The sequence below is a fragment of the Callorhinus ursinus genome, unplaced genomic scaffold (assembly GCF_003265705.2).
Source record: "Callorhinus ursinus isolate GAN/ISIS: 27379988/994484 unplaced genomic scaffold, GSC_fseal_2.0 scaffold34, whole genome shotgun sequence".
NCBI classification, from domain to species: domain Eukaryota; kingdom Metazoa; phylum Chordata; class Mammalia; order Carnivora; family Otariidae; genus Callorhinus; species Callorhinus ursinus.
Genome location: NW_027397096.1, coordinates 1,134,046 through 1,160,075, shown reverse-complemented (window position 1 = coordinate 1,160,075; position 26,030 = coordinate 1,134,046). Strand labels below are relative to the sequence as shown.

Here is a 26,030-nt window from a genome sequence, read left to right as displayed (position 1 = left end):
AGTCCCATATCGGGCTCCCTACTCAGCGGGAGGCCTGCTTCTCCCTCTCCCACTCCCCCTGCTTGTGTTCCCTCTCTCACTGTGTCTCTCTCTGCCAAATAAATAAATAAAATCTTAAAAAAAAAAAAAACGTAGTAAAAGTTCAAATAAGAAGGTAGCAATCACCCATACCTCCAACTTTAGAATTGATTACTGTTAAGATTTTGGTATTTTTGCTTTTAGTCTTTTTCCCCCTCATGTATATATTTTTAGTTATTTATTTTAAGATTTCATTTATTTATTTATTATTTTTTTAAAGATTTTATTTATTTGTTTGACAGAGAGAGACACAGCAAGAGAGGGAACACAAGCAGGGGGAGTGGGAGAGGGAGAAGCAGGCTTCCCGTGGAGCAGGGAGCCCGGTGCGGGGCTCGATCCCAGGACCCTGGGATCGTGACCTGAGCTGAAGGCAGACGCTTAACGACTGAGCCACCCAGGCACCCCCATTTATTTATTTATTTTGAGAGAGAGCAAGAGTGTGTGAGCGCACACATGTGGCACTAGCTGTGCGGGGGGAAGAGAGAGAGAGAATTTCAATTAGACTCGTGCTGAGCACGGAGTCCAACTCGGGACTCAATCTCACAACCCTGAGATCATGACCTGAGCCAAAATCAAGAGTCGGATACTTAACTGAGTGAATCACCTAGGCGCCACTCTATGTATATATTTTTAAAACATCATATAAAGAATAAATTATGCATAAAATATAGAGCCTGACAGGTAAAGCCAAAGCCCCCAATCCTCTTTCCATCACTCCAGGTAGCCAGTATTATGCTATGTATCTATTTCTCTAGTCCTTATTAGCCACAGAAAATACAGGTATTCCTGGCTATACATATATTCACTATCCAAAAGATTATTCTGAACAACTTGTGAAAAATTTTACCCGAAACTTGCTATGCAAATAAAAACCTGATTATAATGAAATGTCATGCACATGGAGCAAAAACATTTAGGCTAAGATTCTTTGACAGTTAGGGGTAGGCCATTGGAGGAAAGTGGATGGAAGACTCCTTTGGTCCCCATGGCTTGGCCATTCTGCCTCAAGGATTCAGCCTGCTATTGTTTACCTGGACAGTAGTTTCTATAGTTTTTGGAGCTCCTGACATTTGTATCTTTTTTTGCATGTTATATTAAGTACTTTAAAGGCAAGACACAATAAAATCAGGAGTCGGTAACTTTCTGCCATTATAATCTGGAAGCCCCATATACTATTTTTTTATATTCACAAAAACGAAACTAAATGAAAATATTTCTTAAAATGCCAGTGAATGTACCCAAGAGAAAACATAATTTTGGAAAAACACTCAACAGATGTATTTTAGAAGGTAGCAATGGCTCAAAGAAGCAAATAAAAGCAGAGAAGAGAACGGAGACTGCTTGCAATGGGATTTCCTAGCATTACAGGATGAAGCCAGGGCTATTTTTGGGTGTTCCATGTGTTTCAGGATGGGGAAGACAGTCTTCCTCCAAAACACCTCTAGTGAAACGCCTACACATTGTATAACTTGGCAGTTGCATTAAAATTAAAGATAAAAACATATTGACAAAAGTCTAGATTACCTAATGTGAGACGATCAAAAGAGCTAACTAAGCATGTATAGCTTACTAAAGCCACATTTATATCAGTCTGTCTATAATTCTTAGGTTTAGGTAATATCTAACTTTTCCCTTCAATAGAGTTAATTAGAAAATTGAGAAAAGTATAATGACCTAATGGAATTGAAAGACATTATCTGCTAAAATGGAGATCATACAACAGAAAAGTAGAAACAGTTTCTTTTCTGATAGTATCTGTTGTCAGTACAGCGTCACTCATGATGCTGGGCACATCCCACCTCTCCATCTACCTTAAATAAGATAGCCTTATCTATAGGACCCGGTTCAGGCCAGCAGGGCTAGGCTGATCTGTGTCTAGAGACGGCCCCTAGATTGTTGGCCCCTGACCAAAGGACAGCCCAAACAGGCTGGCCAACAGTTCATGGTAGTACTGTGTGAAAAGCTATGCTTGGCCAGATTGCTCTCTTGGAAATTTAAAACAGAAGAATGGGGGAAATCTGTCAATTGGAAAGAGTAGAGACGGAGTAGCTGAGTCTCATGAATAAGATTTTGATACCTTAACTGCAGACCCCTCTTTTTTTTTTAAGATTAAAAAAAAAATTTTATTCATTCATTTGAGAGACCGAGCGAGAGAGGGCGAGAGAGCACAAGCAGGGGGAGCAGCAGAGGGAGAGGGAGCAGCACACTCCCTGCGGAGCAGAGAGCCCCACGCGGGGCTCGATCCCAGGACCCTGGGAACATGACCTGAGCTAAAGGCAGATGCTTAATGACTGAGCCACCCAGGCGCCCCTGCAGACCCCTCCTCTTTCTGCAGTCTTATTATTTCAGTTCTCCTTCACAATAAAAATCCCTCTGTAACATTGTTTTTAATTTTAAAGTATATTTACAAACAAACCCATCACAACTCAGTCAAGTGAGGTGGGATTAAACATTGTTGAGATGAGAAAACTGCGGCAGAGTGTGATCAAAGACACCGTTCAGGTCACACAGCTTCTCAATAGCATAATCACGGTGACACAAGATAACGAGCTCTGCTTTCCCATTAGACCACCACGACTGTTTTCATTCATAGCTCTTTCTCCCCAAATATTAGCTACCTCAGGCACGATACCGTAAGGCAAACAAAGCTTCCCTCTCACCTGGCTGCTGAATGGTCGTTACTGCCTGAGCATTGCACTGCAGCTGGAGCATGTGCTTCAACATGGCCACTCCCCAGGCACTCAACTCGGAACACCAGGCAGGAGGCGCTGTGGCCGGCTTTGAGGAATCGGCTGTCTCGAGCTGCCTGCAGAGCGCGGACACACTGAGAGCACAGAGGAATTTGTACTCTGGGCTATGGTTTTCAGTATGGGGCATGAGGTGGAAGACAGCATTATAGTTATTCTCGTATTTGCCATTAAGATCACATCCTGGAACTGGGGTCTTAACTGTTGTGCCATTTTTCTCACTCTCCCCTCCCAGGTCAGAACTGGGTGTTTGTGCCAGATTCTCACTTTCAGGTGAACACATGTCCTTGTTAGTCATCTCAACACAGAGCTTTCTTATGACTTTGCTGGCATCCTCAAATCTAGCTAAAAGAGTCGACCTCAGGGCGATGTGGCAAAAGATACCCAGGGTGAGCAGCAGGCCCCCTAGAGGACACTCTCTATTATGGTAGAGATCCCAGGCCTGCTGCATACACTCATGGCTGCAGTACTTGGCGTAGCTACAACCATCACAGGGAACAGTGGCCAAAGTGTGCCTCAAACATCGGTGACAGTAGAGGTCCCCATTAGTAACTTGGGTATCCCACTTGCTCTCTAAGCCATGATGTAGTGGTGGCCTTTCTCCCAGGTTAAGGACACTCACAAAAGCATCCTCCTTCACCAAGAGCTCTCCCGGGAGAATATCTTTTGTGGCAATCAGATAGCGGCCTTTTAAAGGGTCCATGCATAGGCTGACAGATGATGATGCACCGGGAATCTGTTCATTCTCTTCCCTTAGGTCCATATCCTCAAAGGCTTTCGTTAGAGTTGCTGGGAAGGATGCTGTGAGATTCTCCCTTTCTTGTACCTTCATTTTCAGACGACAGAGGTTTCTCTGCAGAATTTGAAACTGGGCAGCTGCTAGGCTTGGTTTGGCAGCAAAGTCACTTTCAAGATCCCTGATGGTCTGGCCTGCCTCCTGTAGTCTCCCTAGGGTCACCAGACATTCGACCTTACGCAACGTCACCTTGGGTTGCAAACTTTCTGGATACCCATGCATCTGTGCTCTCGTGATGTCTTTAAGACACATCTGAAAACAGAAAGGAAATCCCCACATGACCCTTGGTCCTGACTCTTCAATGTCTACTGAAAATCTTAACAAAAATCTACAGGAAAGTTAAAGATGATTAAAAATGGAGCAACTATAACCACATGCTTATTTCTTTAAATCATACTCTACGGTGTGATCTTTTGAGTAATTAATACTTGTCAAGGATATTGTATTTAATTGTCTTATTAAATATTTGTTTTGAGGGGAAAAAAAAGTCTTACAGATAGAAGAACTGTAGTGATTAAAGGGGTAAGCTTAGAAGCCAGACAGATCTGCACTCCACTACTGATTGCTTCTTAGTGCTGGACGACCTTGTGCAAGGAACTTAATTTCTCAGTGTCTTAGTGTTCTCATCTGAAAAACACGGATACCTCACAGGGTTGTTTTAAGGATGAAATAAGGTAATATACCTAAAGTGCTGAAAAGAGTGCATGTGTTCAATGTATGATAATCACTGCTATAAGAAGGGAAATAGAAATAACCAATATAGGGAGGTTATAAAGGGTTAAATATTTTACAAGTTCTTCCAACTGTTGTCCTCAATTGTCTAGGACTTCTTGCTTAGGGCCTAGAGTTAAATTCTTACTCGCCTCTTTTATTTTATTTTACTTTTAGAGAGAGAGAGAGAGAGAGAGAGGGTGAGAGTGGGGGGGGGGGAGCAAAGGGGGAGAGAGAGACAGAGAGAATCTTAAGCAGGCTCCACGCCCCAGCGCAGAGCCTGATGTGGGGCTTGATCTCAGGATCCTGAGATCATGACCTGAGCCGAAATCAAGAGTCGGACACTCAACTGACTGAGCCACCCAGGTGCCCCCCGTGCTTGTCTCTTTCAGTTCAAAGGGCAGTAAGTGTGAACTTGTGATTATTCAACTAGTTCTTAACTCTAGGGCATATTTTAAAAATTTCTGTGGAATTCCAAAATGGATGTACCAAAATGACATTTGAGAGCTTGGCTTTAGTCCTCAATCGGGAGATGAGAAGAAAGCCACTCAGATCAAGCCCACTCCCTCACAGGCATACACAGGCATTTCAGTGAAACTTTTACTTGCCCATTCAAAATGCGTGTTGAGGGTGAGCCATATTACTGCAGGGATAATCTTGAACATGCTTCACTTAATTAAGAAACAAACAAACAAGTAAATAGTTTGCAAACACTTGGAACCTGAAGTATTATTAGCAACATATCTCACAGCTGATCTTGACACTGAGAACTGCTGACCCACTGGATATCATCCATGGCCCCGTGCCATGTGCCATGACTCCTATCAACCAATACTACCCCACGTGATCACCTGTGATAGGTAAAATGAATCAGGAGAAAGAAAAAAATGCATCAGGAGAAAGAACATATTTGGGAGGATACCAATTTTCTTCCAACTCAACCAGCTGCAGCAGGGCCCAGTTTTAGTCCTCTAAGGTAGGAGCAGAGCTGAAGATCTAGTCTTCCAGTGAACCCCCTACAGATCCTCTCCAATCATACCAGGCACCCCGATACTCACTTCATACTCATCCAGGTAGAAAAGGGCCGCAGAGCGATTGGCATAACACAGTGAAATGTCTGCACTGTGAGGTTTTGCATGCGATATTCCCTGCAAAACAATGAACCAGTTAAAGGCATAAACAAAAACTGGCATTTTTAAAAATAATTTCTACACCCAACATGGGGCTGGAACTCATGACCCCAAGATCAAGAGTCACATGCTCTGCCTACTGAGCCAGACAGGCGCACTGAAAACTAGCATTTTTAAAGTTTTTTGGGGGTGGGGGGACACCTGGGTGGCTCAGTTGGTTAAGCGTTGGCCTTAAGCTCAGGTCATGATCCCAGGGTCCTGGGATCGAGCCCCGCATCCTGCTCAGCTGGGAGCCTGCTTCTCCCTCTGCCTACCACTCCCCTGCTTGTGCGCATGCATGCTCTCTCTCTGACAAACAAATAAATATAATCTTTAAAAAAAATAAACTTTTTTTTTTCAGATAATAAGGGCTATACTATGAAAGGTGGTATGAAATTGGTAAAGTTAGTGGATCTCTTTGTGCTTCAGCTTCATTTTTAACTACCTTAGAGCAAAGCTGTGAAGATCAAGTGAGGAAATAAATATTTAAAGCACTTTTAAGACAGCAGCATCAGACACAGCTTCAGCCACAAACAATACTGAAGGTAAATGAAAACAGAGGAAAATATTGCAAGCACAATCCCAACATAACAAAGGGTGAGTGGCACAAATAGAAATTCACAGAAGAAACACTAACAATACTTATTTCTTAGAAAACAAATAGTTAATTCATTTGTGGATCACAAAATATATGAAAACGAAAGCACACAAAGTTTCCTTTTTTCTACCATGAAATTGGCAAGGATTAATAATTATCATAAAGGCAGCATCTCACATCACTGGAGAAAAGATAGGGATTATTCAATAAAAGTACTGACAAGTAGGTAGCCATTGAAGACAAATAAAGTTGGTTCTCTATTTATGATAAACCTTTCATTAGGATAAATTACAAATGGATAAAAATCTTAATGTAAAAAATGAAACTCTCAGAGCACTAGAAGAAACTATAGGAATAATCTAAAGTAATGTTGGAGTGAGGAATCCCTTTCTAACTATGATACAAAACCCAAAAGTCATAAGAGGTTAATAAATTTGACTATATAAAACATTTCTTTATAGCAAAAACCAATAAAAGCAATATCAAAAGGCAAACACTGAACTGGAAAAAATATCTGCAACTCTATATCACAAGCAAAGGGCTCATTTCTTTACTTTATGATTAGTTCCTACAGATCAATAAGATGATGACCAATAATTCAATAGGAAAATATGCAAATGATAGGAACAGACAGTTCTAATGGGAAATATAAATGGCTCAAAAACATGAAAAAAGCTCAACTTCATTCGTAATCAGCAAAATGCAAATTAAAACTCTACTGGATCTTGAAAACATTATGCCGAGGGAAATAAACCAGAAACAAAAGGACAAATATTGTATGATTTCACTTGCATGAGGTACCTGGAATTGGCAGTATCACAGAGACAGAAAGTAGAACAGAGGTCGACTGAGGTGAGGGGGGAGGGAGGTATGGAGAGTTAGTGTTTGTTTAATGGGCACAGTTAGTTTGGGTTGATGAGAATGTTCTGGAAATGTATAGTGATGACAGTTGCACAACACTGTGAATGTACTTAATGCCACTGCACTAGATACTTAAATATGGTTAAAATGGAATATTTTATGTAGTGCATATTTTACCATGATAAAAAGTTTTCATCTGATAAATTGAAAAAAAACTCCAAGATACTATTTTTTTATTTATCAGACTGGCAAAGATAAATAAAATTGATAGCACACTGAGTTGTCAAAGGAGTGGGAAAATGGGCATTCTTATATGTTGCTAGTGGGAGTATAAGTTGGTTTCATGATTATGAAGGGCAAGTTAGCAATATGTATGTGTATTTCATAAACACCCATATCATTTATATCTCCATTACACCAGCAATTCTTCTTCTAGAATTTATCCTACAGATAGAAGCCTTTACCTTAAAGATATGTGCAAAATAATATGCAAAGTTTCTCAACACAGGGTTGTTTGGAATAGCAAAAGATAGGAAACAACTTAGATCAACTACATATAGATTTATAAGACAGTGGTTAAATAAACTATACATCCATATTACGGAGTATCATGTAGCTATAAGAAAAGAATAAGGAAGCTCTTAATGTACTGATGTAGAATGATCTTCAAGATACTAGTAAGTGAAAAAAGCATGGGGCTGAACAGTGTATATAGAATGTTATTTACATAAAAAGTGTTGTGTGTGCAGGAATGAGAGTATTTGTATTCATTTATATATGCCAAAGTACCTCTGGAAAGATACATTTAAAAAAAAATTTATTTATTTACTTTAGAGAGCATATGAACAGGGGGATGTACAGAAGGAGGTACGGAGGGAGAGACTGCAGTGGACTTCTTGCTGAGCGCTGAGTGAGGAGCCTGAGGTGGGGCTTGATCCTAAGACCCTGAAATCAGGACCCTGAGATCATGACCTGAGCTGAAATCAAGAGTCAGAAGCTTAACTGACTGAACCACCCAGGCGCCCTGGAAAGATACATTTAACAGTGCTAGCTTCTGGTATTGGGTAAAGAGGTGGCTAGGGGGCAGAAGAAATAGGCTATATTGTATATATACTCTTGTACCTTTTGAATTCGAACTAGTAAACACATTTCCTATTCAAACATCAATAGAGGAGCACCTGGGTGGCTCAGATGGTTAAACGTCTGCCTTCGGCTCAGGTCATGATCCCAGGGTCCTAGGATCGAGCCCCACATCGGGCTCCCTGCTCAGCAGGAAGTCTGATTCTCCCTTGCCCTCTGCCTCTCCCCCGAATTGTGCTCTCTCCTGCTCTCTCTCAAATAAATAAAATCTTTAAAAATAAATAAATAGATAAAATAATAATAAAATCCTAATAACTAGTATTGTTAAGGATATAGAGAAACGAATATTCCCATACTTTTTTTTTTTTTAAGATTTTATTTATTTATTTGACAGAGAGCGAGAGAACACAAGCAGGGGGAACAGTAGAGGGAGAGGGAGAAGCAGGTTCCTCGCCAAGCGGGGAGCCCGATGTGGGGCGATCCCAGGACCCTGGGATGATGACCTGAGCCGAAGGCAGACGCTTAACCATCTGAGCCACCCAGGCGCCCCAAACATTCCCATACTTTACTAAAAGGGTTGTTAACTAGTTCTTTCCTAGAGAACAATTCAGCATCAAGTACCAAAGGCCTTAACAAAATAAATCCAACTGACCCAGCAATTGCTCTTCTAGGAATTTATCCTAAGAAAACAATCAGATGTGTAAAAATATTTACATAGAAAGACGCTCCTTTGTAGCTCTACAATACCAAGCAGTCTGCCAACATTAGATGTTAAATCAAGTATAGTTCTCTGTAATGGAACACTAAGCTAGCCGTAAAAAATCATGTGCTAGTGGAAAATTTAATAACACGAGAAAATGGTCATAATAAATTGTTGAGGGAGAAAAGCAGATTACAAAACAGTAAGTGCAGCATTATCCCAATTTTGTAAAAGAAAAACATATTTTCAGAGGAAAAAGTGCATGGATATAAGCAAAAATGTTAACAGTGCCTATCATTGATTATGGGATTTTTTTTACTCCTTATGCTTCTCTCTATTTTCCAAATAACTCACAAAATATAGTACTTTTATAATCAGATAAAAACAAGTATTATTTTAAAAAAGAAAGAAAATAGCAGCTTTGTAGAAAACTGCAAAGTACCATAATCACCAAAATACTAGCTTCGTGAAATAGGAAGGCTCATCTCCCTCCACATTCAGAGCAAACCTTAATTTTTTGTCTGATTTCACTTTTACTTGTTTTCCTTTAACAACTTCCCATGGGATTACATTTCTGATGTACATGCATAAAGTTGAAGAGATTAGCTCTGAAAAAGAACTATTAAGCCATTTATTAGTGTATCATTGCATCTAATGAATCTTAATTTTCCAGCACTCACTAATGCTTACAGTACTCCACTAAATATTTTATAACATTACAAAGCAGGGCCTTTATCAGTTAGAGAGGCTGTTGTTCCAAGTCTGATAGTTGTTGGAAAACGAATTCCAAACATCAAGTTTAGCCTTGTTGAAGATTCAGAGTAGGGGTACACATTCAAAATCACATTCATTCTTTTAATAATCTTCACAGACCTGTTGCAGGGGATTGGTTCATTCTTGCTTTAGGCCCATATTTATCTCTTAAATGTTATGGAAGGAAGTCTCTCAGGGGTCTTATTTCAGTTTCTACCATGGAAGCAGGACCATAAGGGCAGCAGATTGGTAAAAGTCACTTTCTCTAGTCACTCAAAATCTAGTTGAGGGATGCTTAATTTTAAATACGGGCACATCTCATTTTAATGTGCTTTGCGGACACGGTATTTTCTTTTCTTTCTTTTACAAATTAAAGGTTTGTGGCAATCCTGCATCAAGCAAGTCTATCAGCACCATGTAATAGCATTTGCTCATACTGCGTCTCTGTGTCACATTTCGTTAATTCCTGCAATATTTCAAACTGTTCATCATTATATTTGTTATAGTGAGCTGGGATTAGTGATGATGACTTGCTGAAAGCTCAGATGGTGGTATTGTTTTTAGCAATAAAGTATTTTTAAATTAAGGTATACAGTGTTTTTAGACATCATGCTATTTGCACACTTAACAGACAATGCTATGGTGTAAACAACTCTTATACACACTGGGAAACCAAAAAATTTACTTGACATGCTTTACTGCGGTAGTCTGGAACCAAACCCACAATATCTCCTAGGTATTTCTGTATCTGTTGACAACCTTCAAAATGGAGTTCAAATAGGCTGTGGCAACTGAGCTTATTTTCCTTTCAGACTTAATCTAAGTCATACTGGTTGTAAACTAACACCGTGGCTAACCAAAAATCGAGGTGCTCTCTAAATTGGGACTATCAAACCAACAGCCTCATCATTCATCAGATAAAAATGGCATGCAATTCAGTGACAGCTGACAGACACGGGCAAGGCAGAGCCAGGGGTCCAATAAGCCTATAGTGCTACAAGGCATCTGAGGGAATTTGAGAAGTTTCTGGGTGGAATCCAGGACATATAATACAAACTACCTGTCGTTTCGGCATATAACCAACAGCAGAATTCTGCCAGTTTTCTTTATCAAATTCAATTCACAAATGATAAACAAAGCAACCACTGGCTACACAATTCAGCAAGAAGCTTCTATCTTGTGAAGAAATATGCTTGCTAAATTGTTAACATAGCATAACACCCCTCCTGCTGAGCTGGGGGGTGCCTTACCTTAGAGTACAGCACTGTGGCTCCCATATAATCCTTCTTCTGAAATTTTTTGTTTCCTTCTTCTCTGTAGAAAGGGGGAGCATTGGGGTCCTTTCCCACCAGGTAACCTCTAGAGAGACTTTTTAAAAACATCTCATCCTCAGGTCTTCATGAAGAAACAAACAAAAAAGAGCACAAATTTGTTATTTCAAGGGAAGCTCCTAACCACTGAACTTGAAATGGGGGTGAGTAGCTGCAAAACACTGGGACACATGAGGTTGTCTGGGTCATGTAATGTGAATGGGGGCAGGTGACCTTGCCTAAAATAATGAATTCTTTCCTAATAATTTCCTTTTTTTCCACTCCCTCTCTACCTTTAAAAACCTTCCCTTTTCTGTAGCCTTTTGGAGCTCCCCTCTAGTTGCTAGAAGGGATGCTGCTGCTCAACTTTCTTTTTTAAAGATTTATTTATTTATTTGAGAGATAGAGCATGAGCAGAGGGAAGGAGTAGAGGGAGAGGGAGAAGCAGGCTCCCCGCTGATCAAGGAGCCCGATACGGGGCTTGATCCCAGACCCCTGGGATTACGACCAGAGCGGAAGGCAGATGCTTAACTGATTGAGCCACCCAGGCGCCCCAGGATACTGCTCAATTTATGAATCAATTAATAAAGCCAGCTTGATTTTTAAAATTTACTTGGTTGACTTTTTGTTATTTAACAAAGGATATCACACAGCAATTCTTGGTACTATTTTTGCAAGTAATTCTGAAATTATTCTAACCCGAAAAGCTAAAAAAATAAGTATACAAATGCTCTATATTAATAAAATTAATAAAGTTGATCTAATACGTACACAAATATACACACACACAGGCAATGGAGACTAAACCTTTCTCCCAACAAGGAGAAATAGTATAGAATACCCCAGATTCTCTCTTTGACTGTAAAGCAATAAAGTAAAATATGCATACCGTGAAAACTAAAAATTCTCTTAAGCAACTCTTGGGTCAAAGAAATCAAAATCAAAACTGAAGAATGTTTAGAAAAGTGTATTTCAAATTTTTGTTTACAAAGACCCATAATAAGAAGTATCTTTTAAACTAGATTCAATATATCTCTGTATGTATATATTGAAATTTCACAAAACATTCTGTATGAGTTATTATCAAATATTTTATTAATATTTAAATACAATATAGAAAAAGTCTCAAATAACACAAAAAGGAAAATTAGAAAAGATTTTATTTAATTTAAACGATGTGTTTGGGGCACCTGGGTGGCTCAGCTGGTTAAGCATCCCAACTCTTGATTTCAGCTCAGGTCATGATCTCAGGGTCCTGGGATCCAGCCCTGCATCGGGCTCTGCATTCAGCAGAGTCTGCTTGTCCCTCCCCCTCTGCTCCTCCCCCCACTGGTGCTCTCTCTTTAAAATAAATAAATAAAATCTTAAAAAAGTGTGCTTGCCTGTTCTAAATTTATTCCAGTCTAAAACATTAGGAGGAGTATGCCCCATCCATATCTGGTGCACCATAGAGCCTGTTCTTTTTTCTGTTTTATTTTGAATTAGGTTAACCCTGAAAATCCTAGTTCAAACAAAAAGACTGTGATGAGTAAGAACAGCAAAATTCTTCTTGCCTAACAATGGATATTCTTTATCTTAATCTAAAATGATGATAAATTCAATGTTGTGTAAATGTTCTTTAGGGCAATTAAGAACTAAGCTGCCATAATTCATTCTTTTCTTCAGGTACCAAGTAAACTCAGTAATTGATTCAAAGTTTTGAAAAGCAAATGGATGTTCTATCTTTTTTTTAATATCAAATTTTCTTCTGGAATAGTATGATAAAAATTTGAGGAAGATAAAACAATTTTTCTAATTAATTTTTTATGGTGGTAAAATACACATTACAAAATTTACATTTTAGCCATTTTTAAGTGTACAGTTCAGTAACATTAAGTACATTTATAATGTTGTACAATCATCACCACCATCCATTTCCAGAACATTGTCACCATCCCAAACTGAAATTCTGTACTCATTAAAAGATAACTCCCCACTGCTCCTTCTCCCTTCTCCTTAGCCCCTGGTAACCTCTATTCTATGTTCTGTCTCTATGAATTTGTCTATTCTAGGTACTTCAGGTAAGTGGAATCATATAATATTTATCCTTTTATGCCTGGCTTATTTCACTTAGCATACTATTCCCAAGATTCATCCATGTTGTAGCATGTACCAGAATTTCATCTCCTTTTATGGACACATATTCTATTGTATGTATATACCAAATTTTGTTGATCCATTCATCTGTGGACGGACATTTGGGTTGTTTCCATTTTTGGCTATTGTGAAAAATACTGCCATGAACACTGGTGTGCAAATATCTGTTCAAGTTCTGTTTTCAATTTTTTTTTAAAGATTTTATTTATTTATTTGACAGAGACACAGCGAGAGAGGGAACACAAGCAGGGGGAGTGGGAGAGGGAGAAGCAGGCTTCCCGTGGAGCAGAGAGCCCGACGTAGGGCTCAATCCCAGGACCCCGGGATCATGACCTGAGCCGAAGGCAGATGCTTAACGACTGAGCCACCCAGGCGCCCCTGTTTTCAATTTTTTGAGGTATAAATGCAAAAGTGGGGTGGCTGGATCATATAGTTAATTCTAGTTTTAATTTCTTTTTTTAAGATTTTATTTACTTATTTGAGCGAGAGAGAGCACCAGCTGGGGGAGAGGCAGAGGGAGCAGCAGACTCCCCACTGAGCAGGGAGCCCAACGTGGGGCTCTATCCCAGAACCCTGGGATTATGACCCAAACTGAAGACAGACAATTAACCAACTGAGCCACCTAGGTGCCCCTCTAGTTCTAATTTTTTGAGGAATTATACTGTTCTCCATAGTGTCTATACCACTTTACATTCCCACCAGCAATGCACAAAGGCTCCATTTCTCCACATCCTCACCGACACGTGCTATTTTCTGTTTGTTTGTTTTCCCTAGTAGCCATCCTAATGAATGTGAGGTGCTATCTCACTGTAGTTTTGATTTGCATTTCCCTAGTGATTGGTGATTTCAAGAGCACCTTTTCATGTGCTTGTCGGCCATTTATATATCCTCTTTGGAGAAATGTCTATTCAAGTCCTTTGCCCATTTTTTAAAGGTTTTTTTTTTTTATTTATTCACTTGAGAGAGAGAGAGAGAGAGAGAGAGAAAGAGAGAGTGAGAGCACAAGTAATGGGGGTGTCAGAAGGAGAGGGAGAAGCAGACTCCCCGCTGAATAAGGTGCCCAATGTGAGGCTTGATCCCAGGACTCCTGGATCATAACCTGAGCTGGAGGCAGACGCTTAAGTGACTGAGCCACCCAGGTGCCCCTTTTACCCATTTTTAATCAGGTTGTTTGTACTCTTGCTGTTGAGTCTAAGGGTTTTCTATATATTCTAAATATTAATCCCTTATCAGATATGTGATTTGCCAATATTTTCTCCCATTCTGTGGGTTGCCTTTTCTAAAAATCTTTTTTATTTTTGTTTATTTATTTTTTTTAGTAATCTCTCTGCCTAATGTGGAGCTTGAACTTACGACCCTGACATCAAGAGTCGCATGCTCTACAGTCAGGTGCCTCTCTGTGTGTTGCCTTTTTACTCTGTTGATATTATCTTGTTATGTACAAAGTGTTTTAATTTTCACAAAGTCCAATTTGTCTATTTCTTCTTTTGTTGCCAGTGTCTTTGGTGTTATATCCAAGAAAATATTGCCAGCCGATGTAAGTCTTTTTTTTCTTTCTTTTTTTTCAATGTCGTTAAGTTTTACCTTAGGTTTTCTTCTAAAAGTCTTAGAGTTTTAGCTCTTTAGTTTAAGTCCTTGGGCTATTCTGAGTTAGCTTTTGCATATGGTATAAGGTGAGGGTCCAACTTCATTCTTTTCACGTGGATTCTAATTAGGGAGAAGACAGAAAGAACCAAGTTTCTACTTCCAGTCTTGCCTTTTCTCTCTAGACCTCTACAGAGGGAAAGCCTCTCAGGGAGTCAATCGGCAAAGCATCAAGTTCCAGCCTCAGCGCAGAGTACAGAAGATTGTACTGAGAAACAATAGCTTAACTCCCATACATCCATGTTTTTTCCTGAACCATTTGAAGGTAAGTACAATCATCATGAAAGTTCACCTTTAAGCATTTCAGTAGGCCTCTGCTAAGAATAAGAATGTTTTATATCTTCATATCACACACTGTCATTATCAGACAGGAAAAAATTAACACTAATTCAAATATTTAAATTAAAATTTCCCAATTATTCCTAAAATAACTTTTATGTTCTTCTAATTGCCCCAACCTGATCCAGGATCAAAGTTTTGTTTTGTTTAGTATTTTATTTATTTATTTTAAAGATAGAGCAAGTGGGGGGAAGAGCAGAGGGAGAGGGACAAGCAGACTCTGCTGAGCACAGAGCCCGATGTGGGGCTCGATCCTAGTGAATAAGGAAAGGGTTAAGGTATAGGCAGGGAGAGGTAGGGGGCACTGGCATATTCCTGGCAGGCAGAAGCCCTAAGCCAGAGTGAACAAGAGATAAAGAAACAGATCACCTGGCCTCTGATGTTAGGGAGTTTTTTCTTTGGTGGTTACAGTGTAATCATAGAAAATAACCAAACCTCAAAGAATTAAGTCATTAAGGGTGTTATCAATAGTCCTTGCTCAAACCAAGAGGGCACAAGAATCTCAAGGCCACAAGCTTCCCAGTCAGTTCTCAATAAAAGACTGACACTAAAAACCCTCAGTGGCAACCCATTCGGGACCCCTCTCCCTCTAGAGAGCTGCTTCTTTGCTTTCTGCTCTCACCTTCACTTAATAAACTGTCACTTCACTTCACCCTTTTGTGTCCGCAAGATTCATTCTTCGACTCTGTGACACAAGAACCCTGCAATCCTGTGACACTAGGACCCTGAGATCACGACCTGAGCTGAAATCAAGAGTCCATTGCTCAACCGACTGAGCCACCCGGCACCCCAAGGATCAAAGTTTTAATGTACTACATTTAGTTGTTACTTCTCTTCAGTCTCTTGAGATAGTCCAGTAATTTTTTTGTTTTTCATGACTGACTTTTTCGAAGACTCAAGGCCAGGAAATGTTCCACACTCTGGTTTTGTCTCACTGCTTCCTCATGGTTTAGGTTCAGATTAAACAATTCTTGTCAAGGATACTAGTACATAGTTAAATCTGTATACTTCCTACTGCTTCAAGTCAGGAGACATATAATGTCAAGTAGTCCCCATTGATGATACTAAGTGTAGTCGCTTGGTTAAAGTGGTGATTGTGGATCTCTCCAATGTAAGTAATCTATGGGCCGTACTTTTAGACCAGGTGAATAGCCTGTTCCAATGGTCTTTCTTCTTTGAACACCCATTGATGACCATTGCCACAATCAGTTATTATCCTGGGTTCTAAAAGGGTGATTTTCTAGTTCTATTTCTAAATTTTTAATTGGCATTCTTCTGTAAAGATAAATGCTTCCTCCTTTCCTTCTTTTACTTATTTATGTCTTTGAGTATCACTATACACTTAAAATAATTCAATGTTAGAAACTATTATAATACAATATATTTTGATGCTCCATTTGTCCTGAATTTGGCCAGTGGGAACCTCTTCAGTTTGGCTCTTATGTTCTTTTTTTATATAAAGCCATTAGTCTTTGAGTGCTTCCTTGCTTTCTGGTACAACAAGATATGCCAGTTGAATCAGTAGAAAATCAAAACAAACAGTGTGGATAATGAGTCTGTTTAGGATTTCCCAGGACACTGTGAGGTATTATTAATTGTGGGGGAGAGTCATCTGCCTCAAAAGGTCATCGACACTGATAAAAGTTACCTATTTTGGGAAAATATTCCTCAAAGATTATAAATCAGCAAGAAAGAAAAGCATATGCCTGGCTTTAAACTTTAAAGGCCCAATTCATACTTTTATTTAATGGGCATGCATATAGAGATTAGAAGTTTAAATGTTTTGGTCACTTTTGATTATGATTGAATAGTTTTACAAACAAGTCTTCAGAACTAACTTGTTCTAAGTAAAGCAGTTTGGGGATGAAGCAGTAAGAGATACATGGAAAAAATTAAAATGGAGGCAATTATTAACTCCAGGGAAAACAAGAGGTGTACAAGAAGAGAAATGTAATTCAAAGTCTACTTTGTGGTTCATATGAGTAGTATTTACATAGACATTTGTGTAACCAATATTATATTCTATTGATTATAGTATGTTATAAACTATAATATAGTTAAGAGGAGGCAAAAACAAAGTATATACACGCGATTTGGAGTTAAGAGAGCAAAATTTGACATCTAAAGCTAAAAATTCAAAAAACAGCAGTATTAGCATACTGTTTAGAAATATGAAATAAAATACCAGAAAGAACAGTTAAAGCAGCATCCACTGGGGAATAGGAATGGGGAAGAATGAAACAAAGGGTTGCTGTTTTTCTTTATAAGCTTTGAAGTACTATTTGACTTTTTGCACTATGTATATATTATTCTGATAAAAAATTCAACTAAAAATGGGAAATATTTCCGGTTATTTAATATATTTTTATTTTTATTTTTATTTTATTTTAAAGATTTTATTTATTTATTTGTCAGAAAGCAGGGAGAGTGTCAGGCAGAGGGAGAAACAGGCTCTCCACTGAGCAAGGAGCCTGATGTGGGACTCGATCCCAGGACCCTGGGATCATGACCTGAGCTGAAGGCAGACGCTTAACCAACTGAACCACCCAGGCATCCCTATTTATTTAATTTTTTAAAAAAGATTTTATTTACTTGTCAGAGCAAGAAGGCGAGTAAGCACAAGCAGGGGGAGTGTCAGGCAGAGGGAGAACTGGGCTCCCTGCTGAGCAGGGAGCCTGATGCGTGACTCAATCCCAGGACCCTGGGATCATGACCTGAGCCAAAGGCAGCCGCTTAACCAACTGAGCCACCCAGGCATCCTGAAAATATTTCCATTTAATAAGGCACATAGTCTACATATCTTTACAGGATTTTTCCACTGGCCTTTAAGAATCAAATGATCCGGGTGCCTGGGTGGCTCAGATGGTTAAGCGTCTGCCTTCAGCTCAGGTCATGATCCCAGGGTCCTGGGATCGAGTCCCGCATCGGGCTCCCTGCTCCTTGGGAGCCTGCTTCTTCCTCTGCTTCTCTCTCTCTCTCTCTCTCTCTCTCCCCATCTCTCATGAATAAATAAATAAAATCTTTAAAAAAAAAAAAAGAATCAAATGATCCCTACATTATAGGAACTATTTCAGAGCACAGAAAAAAATGGGAAAAAATGGGAAGCTCTTCAATACATGCTACAAAGCCACCAAAACCCAGATACCAAGAGTTGACAGAGCACACATGCACACACAAGAACGTGTAAGGTGATGTAATTAATGAACACAGATATAAAATTTAAAAAAATATTAGAAAATTGAATCAAGCCATGGGTTAAAAAAATGATGAATACATAGTTTATCCCCCAAACAGTTCAACTTCAATAAATCTATAAATGTAAATCCTATAGTAACAGATTAAAAGAGAAAAACAAAATGACTGTTCCACCCAAAATATATATAAAAATAAAGTATCTGGGGGTGCCTGGGTGGCTCAGTCGTTAAGCATCTGCCTTGGGCTCAGGTCATGATCCCAGGGTCCTGGGATGGAGCCTCACATCGGGCTCCCTGCTCAGCGGGGACCCTGCTTCTCCCTCTCCCACTCCCCCTGCTTATATTCCCTCTCTCGCTGTCTCTCTCTCTGTCAAATAAATAAAATCTTGAAAAAATATATATATAAATTTTTTAAAAAATTAAAAATAGGGGTGCCTGGGTGGTTCAGTCGTTAAGTGTCTGCCTTCAGCTCAGGTCATGATCCCAGGGTCCTGGGATCGAGCTCCGCATCTGGCTCCCTGCTCCGCGGGAAGCCTGTTTCTCCCTCTCCCATTCTCCCTGCTTGTGTTCCCTCTCTCGCTGTGTCTCTGTCAAATAAATAAATAAAATCTTAAAAAAAAAATAAAAAATTTAAAAAAATTTAAAAAGTATTTGATAAAATTCAATACCTATTTATGACAGAATATAGGCAACTTTCCTTAAACTGAAAAAGGGTATGTACTATAAACCTATGGCAAATGTCCTAAATGGCTGTTACTATTCAATATTGCACTGGAGGTCACATTGCCACGACGAACATCTTTGACAGATACGTTCTTGACATTGAAGTCCACATTGTCCCCAGGAAGAGCCTCACTCAAAGCTTCATGGTGCATTTCAACAGACTTTACTTCAGTTGTAACATTGACTGGAGCAAAGGTGACCACCATCCCAGGTTTAAGAACACCAGTCTCAACTCGGCCCACAGGGACAGTACCAATACCACCAATTTTGTAGACGTCCTGGAGAGGCAGATACAAGGGCTTGTCAGTTGGACGAGTTGGTGGCAGGATGCAATCCAGAGCTTCAAGCAGTGTGGTTCCACTGGCATTCCCATCTTTACGGGTGACTTTCCATCCCTTGAACCAAGGCATGTTAGCACTTGGCTCCAGCATGTTGTCACCGTTCCAACCAGAAATTGGCACAAATGCTACTGTGTCGGAGTTGTAGCCAATTTTCTTAACGTAGGTGCTGACTTCCTTAACGATTTCCTCGTATCTCTTCTGGCTGTAGGGTGGCTCAGTGGAATCCATCTTGTTAACACCAACAATTAGTTGTTTTACACCCAGTGTGTAAGCCAGAAGGGCATGCTCACGGGTCTGCCCATTCTTGGAGATACCGGCTTCAAATTCACCAACACCAGCAGCAACAATCAGGACAGCACAGTCAGCCTGAGATGTGCCTGTAATCATGTTTTTGATAAAGTCTCTGTGTCCTGGGGCATCAGTGATGGTCACGTAATACTTGCTGGTCTTGAATTTCCACAGGGAGATATCAATGGTGATAACCACGTTCACGTTCAGCTTTCAGTTGATCCAAGACCCAGGCATACTTGAAGGAGCCCTTTCCCATCTCAGCAGCCTCCTTCTCAAATTTTTCGATAGTCCTTTTGTCGATCCCACCACATTTGTAGATCAGATGACCAGTAGTGGTAGACTTGCCCGAATCTACGTGTCCAATGACGACGATGTTGATGTGAGTCTTTTCCTTTCCCATTTTGGTTTAGGTTGAGCGGTGGTTTTCACGATCCCTGTGTTCTGGCGGCAAACCCGTTGCGAAAAAAAAAAAACCCAACATTTTTTATGGAACCTGACAAGCCAACAAAAGTTACAAGGGGGAAATGTACAGAAAATAGCCAAGATATTTTTGAAAAAGAATGAGTATATATGTGTGTGGGAACTTGGCTTTCCATGCTTTCGAGTTCTCCTTCCTTCTACTTCTGATAATAAAATCTCAGGGAGAAAAACATTTCTTGTGGTTGAAGTAGGGAAGACCCCAATGTGGCAACAGGGGTGAGCACGTTCTATAGGCCTGGCCAATCAGAAAGGCCCCAAACCTTTTATTGAAAGGATTCACCAGGCAGTCAAAATCAGGTTGACTGGAATCCAATCCAGACCTTTTCTGCCAAAACTCTCAGGAAAGAGTGCCAAACACTTTTCTTGTGGTTTCTTGTGGTTCAGAATGTGCCCAGGCTACCAGTGTTTATTATGCCCATCAGGTGTAGAGTTTGTCCGAGAGATGAAGAGATACAGAGTCTAATGCCATCTGAGGCCCTGGATTCAACACTGCTTGAAAACAGATCTGCCTTTGTATATCCTAGCTTCATAGTGCATAAATTTCCTAATTTGAGCTAGGTTTCTGTCACTTGAAACTGACAGAATTTTAATATGATACTCTAAAGTCACAGTAAAAACCCCTTGGTTTTGGCATAGAAATAGAGTCTAGAAACAAATTTACGGGTTAAGTGTGAATTTAATTTTTAATAAATAAGGCATTTTGAACCACTAAGGAAAGAATGGACTATTCAATAAATGCTGAAGAAAATTATCGGGAAAAAGGTTAGAACACTCTCTCACATTATACACAAAAATAAATTTCAGGGGTGCCTGGGTGGCTCAATCGTTAAGTGTCTGCCTTGGGCTTAGGTCATGATCCCAGGGTCCTGGGTTTGAGTCCCGCATTGGGCTCTTCGCTCAGCAGGGAGCCTGCTTCTCCCTCCGCCTACCACTCGCCCTGCTTGTGCTCTCTCTGACAAATAAATAAATAAAATCTTTAAATAAGTAAATAAATTCCAGACGGATTTGATAGTGAAAACAAAAACACAAAAATACCAAAAAAAAAGCTAGAAGAAGATAAAGAATATTTTTATAATCTTGGAGTAGGCCATCCTAAGCAAGAGACATAACTCAAAAGCCATTAAAAAAATGACAGATATACTTGTATAAAAATGAAAACACACACAATTTATATACAATGCGAAACGTGGCAAGTAAAAGAAAGATAAATAATAGACTGGGAGAAAAATTAGTCACATATATAGCAAAGAACTATATGACCAGAATTTTGAAGATCTCCTATAAATTCGTAAGATAAAGACAGACAACCCAGTAGACAAATGGGCAAAGGACACAAATGAACAGTCTGCAGAAGAAATATAGGTGGATTGTGATGTCAGAAACAATGCATTCCTTCACTAGTAATCAAAAAAATGCAAAACAAACAAAACAACCACTAGACACTTTTGTCCTGAAGTTTGGCAAAATTAAAGACTTGCTTTCTAGTGTCGGCAAGGATTATAGGGAAGTGACTGTCATACGTTGTTCATGGTAAACTGGTGAAGTCTTTTTGGAAGGCAATTTGTCAGTGCTTATTAAATTTTAAAATGCTTATAACAAGTGATTGTAACCATTCCTCTTCTAAGAATCTATCTTAAATTCTTAAATATGTGTACAAAAACATATAAAAAAAAGTTATTGGGATGCCTGGGTGGCTCAGTCGGTTAAGCGTCTGCCTTCGGCTCAGGTCATGATCCCAGGGTCCTGGGATCGAGTCCCGCATCAGGCTCCTTGCTCAGCAGGGAGCCTGCTTCTCCCTCTGCCTGTCGCTCCCCCTGCTTGTGCTCATTCTCACTCTCTCTCTCTGACAAAAAATAAAATCTTAAAAAAAAAAAGTTGTTCACTGCCACATGGTTTGTTAACAGTAAAAATACAACAACTGGAAATAATATAATTACCCCTCAACAGGGAAAGAACAACTACATTATGGCGTAACTATACAAGTTATATCACAGGGTTACCAGAAAGATCAAGGTGTGACATTGCAGAAAACATCCTAGAACAAAGCACATAATATAATCTAACAGAATAAAGAAACAGATATGTATATACTTATCTACAATTGTATGAGAATACATAAAAACTAGAAAACTCCAATAAACAGTGGTTATTTCTGTGGAACTGAATGAGAAGGGTAAAGGAGAAACTTTCCTGTTAACTTCATTAAATATCATTTCAAATATGATGAGAATGTATTTCTATATTGTGAACATTTGTGAAAAAGAACACTAACAAGCGGACCAAAAAAAAAAAAACAAAAACACTTAAAAACCCTAAACCCAACTATTACCCTAATTGTACCTAGTTAGTACCCGAATTGCCAAGGCTCAACACTGCGCTCATTCTTTCAACTAAAATCTGAGTGCCTGCTATGTGCGAGACACTGTTGATAGTTGCCTGCACAAAGATAAAGATATTAACATTGAACTTGAAAGGTATGTGTTTATGTATCCGTATATATATGAAGCTCTCATTTATGTGTCATATTGAGCATTCACATGTGCCAGTTGGTAAAGAGCTTAAGACATATTTCCAAACTGTCATTTGATCAGTATTTATTAAATACCTGGGTTTTTTTTTTGGACACGGCACCGCTTTTGTCTACAGAAAGACAGACAAGATCTCTGCCCTCATGGAGTTTATAGTTTTGTAGTGAAGATAGACAGTAAGCAAATGATTATACAAATATAAAAAGGAAAGCTATGTAGTGTTGTAAATGCATAAAAAATGGTGAGCCAGCTGGGACTCAGGGAAGGCTTTCCTGATGAAAGATCTGGCTGACCCTGAAGTTCTGAATTAAGCAGAACTTAATTCGGGTGTAGAGGAGAGAGAAGCCAGGAAAAGCATTTCAGGCAGAAGAAATCAAGGAAGCAGAGTGCACATAAAGAACTGAAAGAAGGCCCATACGCTGAGAACCGGAGTGGGGTGAAAGAGGAGGCCAGGCAGATAGGCAGTGGGCCCACTGCAATGTCCTGCTGGCTATACTGAGTTGAGAAACTGTCTTTCTTGTAAGAACAAAAAAGACTCCTGAAAGATTTCAAGTGAGAGCAACAGAAACTGATTTGTTTTGAAAAATGATTCCTGTTGGGGTGTAGGAAACAGTTTGGAGGGAGGCAAGTATGCATATGGGAAACCAGATAGTCATGGCCTAGCTACTTATAGTAATTTGGATTAGGGAGGTCAAGGGAGTGCATTGGTTTTTTTTTGTCACTGCTGTAACAAATTCCCACCAAATTCGTGGTTTAAAACAAAAATGTGTTATTTTACAGTTCTGTCATGGGGCTCACTGGGCTAAAATCAAGGTGTTGGTAAAGATATGTTGCTTTCTGGAGGCTCCAGGGAAGAATCTGTTTTCTCACCTTTTCCAGTTTTTAGAGGCTGCCTGCATTCTCTGGCTTGTGGCTCCCTTTCTCTACCTTCAAAACCAGCAATGCTGTGTCTCTCTCACAATTCTTCCACTAATTCTATCTCCCTCTAACACTTCTGCTTCCTTTCTCCACTTTTAAGGATTCTTGTGATTATACTGGCCTCACAGGAATAATCCAGGCTACTCTGCCTATTTTAAACTTGGCTCATTGGCAACCTCAAGTCCATCTGCAAACTTAATTTCTCTGCCACGTAACCCAGCATATTCAAAAATTCCAGGGATTAGGATGCAGAGAACGTTGGAATATACGCCTACCACACAGGAAAAGGGGGAGAATTAACTTGATTTTATAACAAAATTTTAAATAAATGTTTCGTGGTTATCCTGGGGATTACAAAATGAATCCCTGATTTATTTACCATCTTCAGCTAGTACTTTTGCCATTTCCCAAATTATACAGAAGAACCTTAAAACAATTTACCTCCATTTGCCCATTTGTCTATTATCATGTCACACTTCTAAATGTTCTAAGTCCCGTAACACTATTATCATTGTTTTAAATAATGATTTTTTAAATATTTAGTCACATACTTATCTTTTCTGGCACCTTGCCTTCCTTTCTGCAATTGCATGCTTCTATCTGGGATTTTTCTTTAACCTGAGAACTTCCTTCAGTATTTCTTTAGGCTCTAATCTGCAGAAGATGGTCTCTCAGAATTACTTTTTTTGTCTGAAAATACCTTTATTTTGCATTCATTTTTGAAAGGTATTTTATTCCTTTTTATTTTTAATTTTTATTAAAAATTTTTTTTTATGTAATCTCTACCCCCAACATGGGGCTCAAACTCATGACCCTGAGATTGAGTCACAAACTCGGGGCACCTGGGTGGCTCAGTCGTTAAGCGTCTGCCTTCAGCTCAGGTCATGATCCCAGGGTCCTGGGATTAAGCCCCGCGTTGGGCTCCCTGCTCAACGGGAAGCCTGCTTCTCCCTCTCCCACTCTCCTTGCTTGTGTTCCCTCTCTTGCTGTCTCTGTCAAATAAATAAATAATCTTAAAAAAAAAAAGTCACAAACTCTTCCGACTGAGCCCATCAGGTGCCCCACGTGTCTAGTAATCTTTTACTGTATTCTTGACTATGCGTAGAAGACATAATAAAGCTAGATGACATTTTCCACTGTCAAAGCCCCTTCTCTTATGTTAGGCAGATAGGATGAGGGGCTGGCCAACCTTCATCTAAATGAAAATTGAGTTGGATCAGGGTTGGGCTACCATTTTGTTTCTTTTTTTTTAATTGACATATAATGTATTATTTGTTTCAGGCGTTTGTTTTTTAAAGATTTTATTTATTTATTTGACAGAGAGAGACAGCAAGAGCAGGAACACAAGCAGGGGGAGTGCGAGAGGGAGAAGCAGGCTTCCCGCTGAGCAGAGAGCCCGATGCGGGACTCGATCCCAGGACCCTGGGATCACGACATGAGCTGAAGGCAGACACACCTAATGACTGAGCCACCCAGACACCCTTAAAGATTTTTTTTTAAAGTAATCTCTACACCCAATGTGGGGCTCAAACTCACAACCCCAAGATCACGAGTTGCACACTCTACTGACGGGGCCAGCCAGGTGCCCCTGCGCTGCAGTTTTATTAAAACTCAGTACACTTCTGGTTTCTCCCTCTTCCTTGGTTTGGTCCTCCTAAGCTTTTGGTTGAGAGCCTGGAAGGTCTCTGTCTCCCCATGCCTAAAATCTTTGGTCTCAGGACATTTTGAGCTTAGTTTTTTTTTTTTTAGTATTTTATTTATTTATTTGACAGAGAGAGACACAGCAAGAGCAGGAACACAAGCAGGGGGAGGGGGAGAGGGAGAAGCAGGCTTCCCGCGGAGCAGGGAGCCCGATGCGGAGCTCGATCCCAGGATCCTGGGATCATGACCCAAGCCGAAGGCAGACACTTAATGACTGTGCCACCCAGGCGTCCCTCGAGCTTAGATTTGTAACCTACCATACCACAGATGTTCAAAATCTGGCAAATGTCCTAACAGGGAGAACGTTTGTGCCAAGCCCCTTTCTGTAGGAATTTGGGGCACCTGGGTGGCTCAGTCGTTAAGTGTGTGCCTTCAGCTCGGGTCATGATCCCAGGGTCCTGGGATGGAGCCCCATGTCTCTGCTCCGCGGGAAGCCTGCTTCTCCCTCTCCCACTCCCCCTGCTTGTGTTCCCTCTCTCGCTGTGTCTCTCTCTGTCAAATAAATAAATAAATAAAATCTTAAAAAAAAAAAGACTGTAGGAATTTTATTCTGCCATGCTGGTTGGCCTCTTGCACTTCCTGAGAACTCATTAAATGTCCTAGGAGGTAAACCTACTGTTTGGGCCTCCCCTATTTTTTTAAACATTTATTTATTTTTTTTTTAGTAATCTCTACACCCAATGTGGGGCTCAAACTCATGATCCTGAGATCAAGAGTTGCATGCTCCACTGACTAAGCCAGCCAGGCAACCCTTTAGTTATTTTTAAATACAGAATGGTTCATAGGTTTCTAGCTTTAGGAACTGAAATAAGGCAGTGCAAGTCAGTAAGATAGGGACCACTGGAAGGGACTGAATTTGGTTTTGGATATGTTGAATTTTAAGGATTTTTTTTTTTAAAGATTTTATTTATTTATTTGAGAGAGAGAGAGAG

At 39.8% G+C, this 26,030-nt stretch overlaps 1 protein-coding gene across 5 annotated transcripts in view; it reads right to left on the bottom strand.

The window, feature by feature from the left end:
• The window catches only part of SMYD4 (SET and MYND domain containing 4), a 54,816-nt gene that overhangs the window by 18,707 nt on the left and 10,079 nt on the right, over nucleotides 1-26,030 (bottom strand). The window contains exons 3-5 of one of the 5 annotated variants that reach the window (XM_025851413.2): nucleotides 10,744-10,888; nucleotides 5,391-5,480; nucleotides 2,739-3,873 (exon numbers count right to left, since the gene is read on the bottom strand). In XM_025851413.2, the coding sequence (XP_025707198.1) occupies nucleotides 2,739-3,873; nucleotides 5,391-5,480; nucleotides 10,744-10,888 (1,370 nt within the window). Of the gene's footprint in view, nucleotides 1-2,738; nucleotides 3,874-4,940; nucleotides 5,481-10,743; nucleotides 10,889-26,030 lie in introns of those variants that run through there. The other 4 variants (XM_073879284.1, XM_073879286.1, XM_073879287.1 and 1 more) reach the window with 4 other exon arrangements.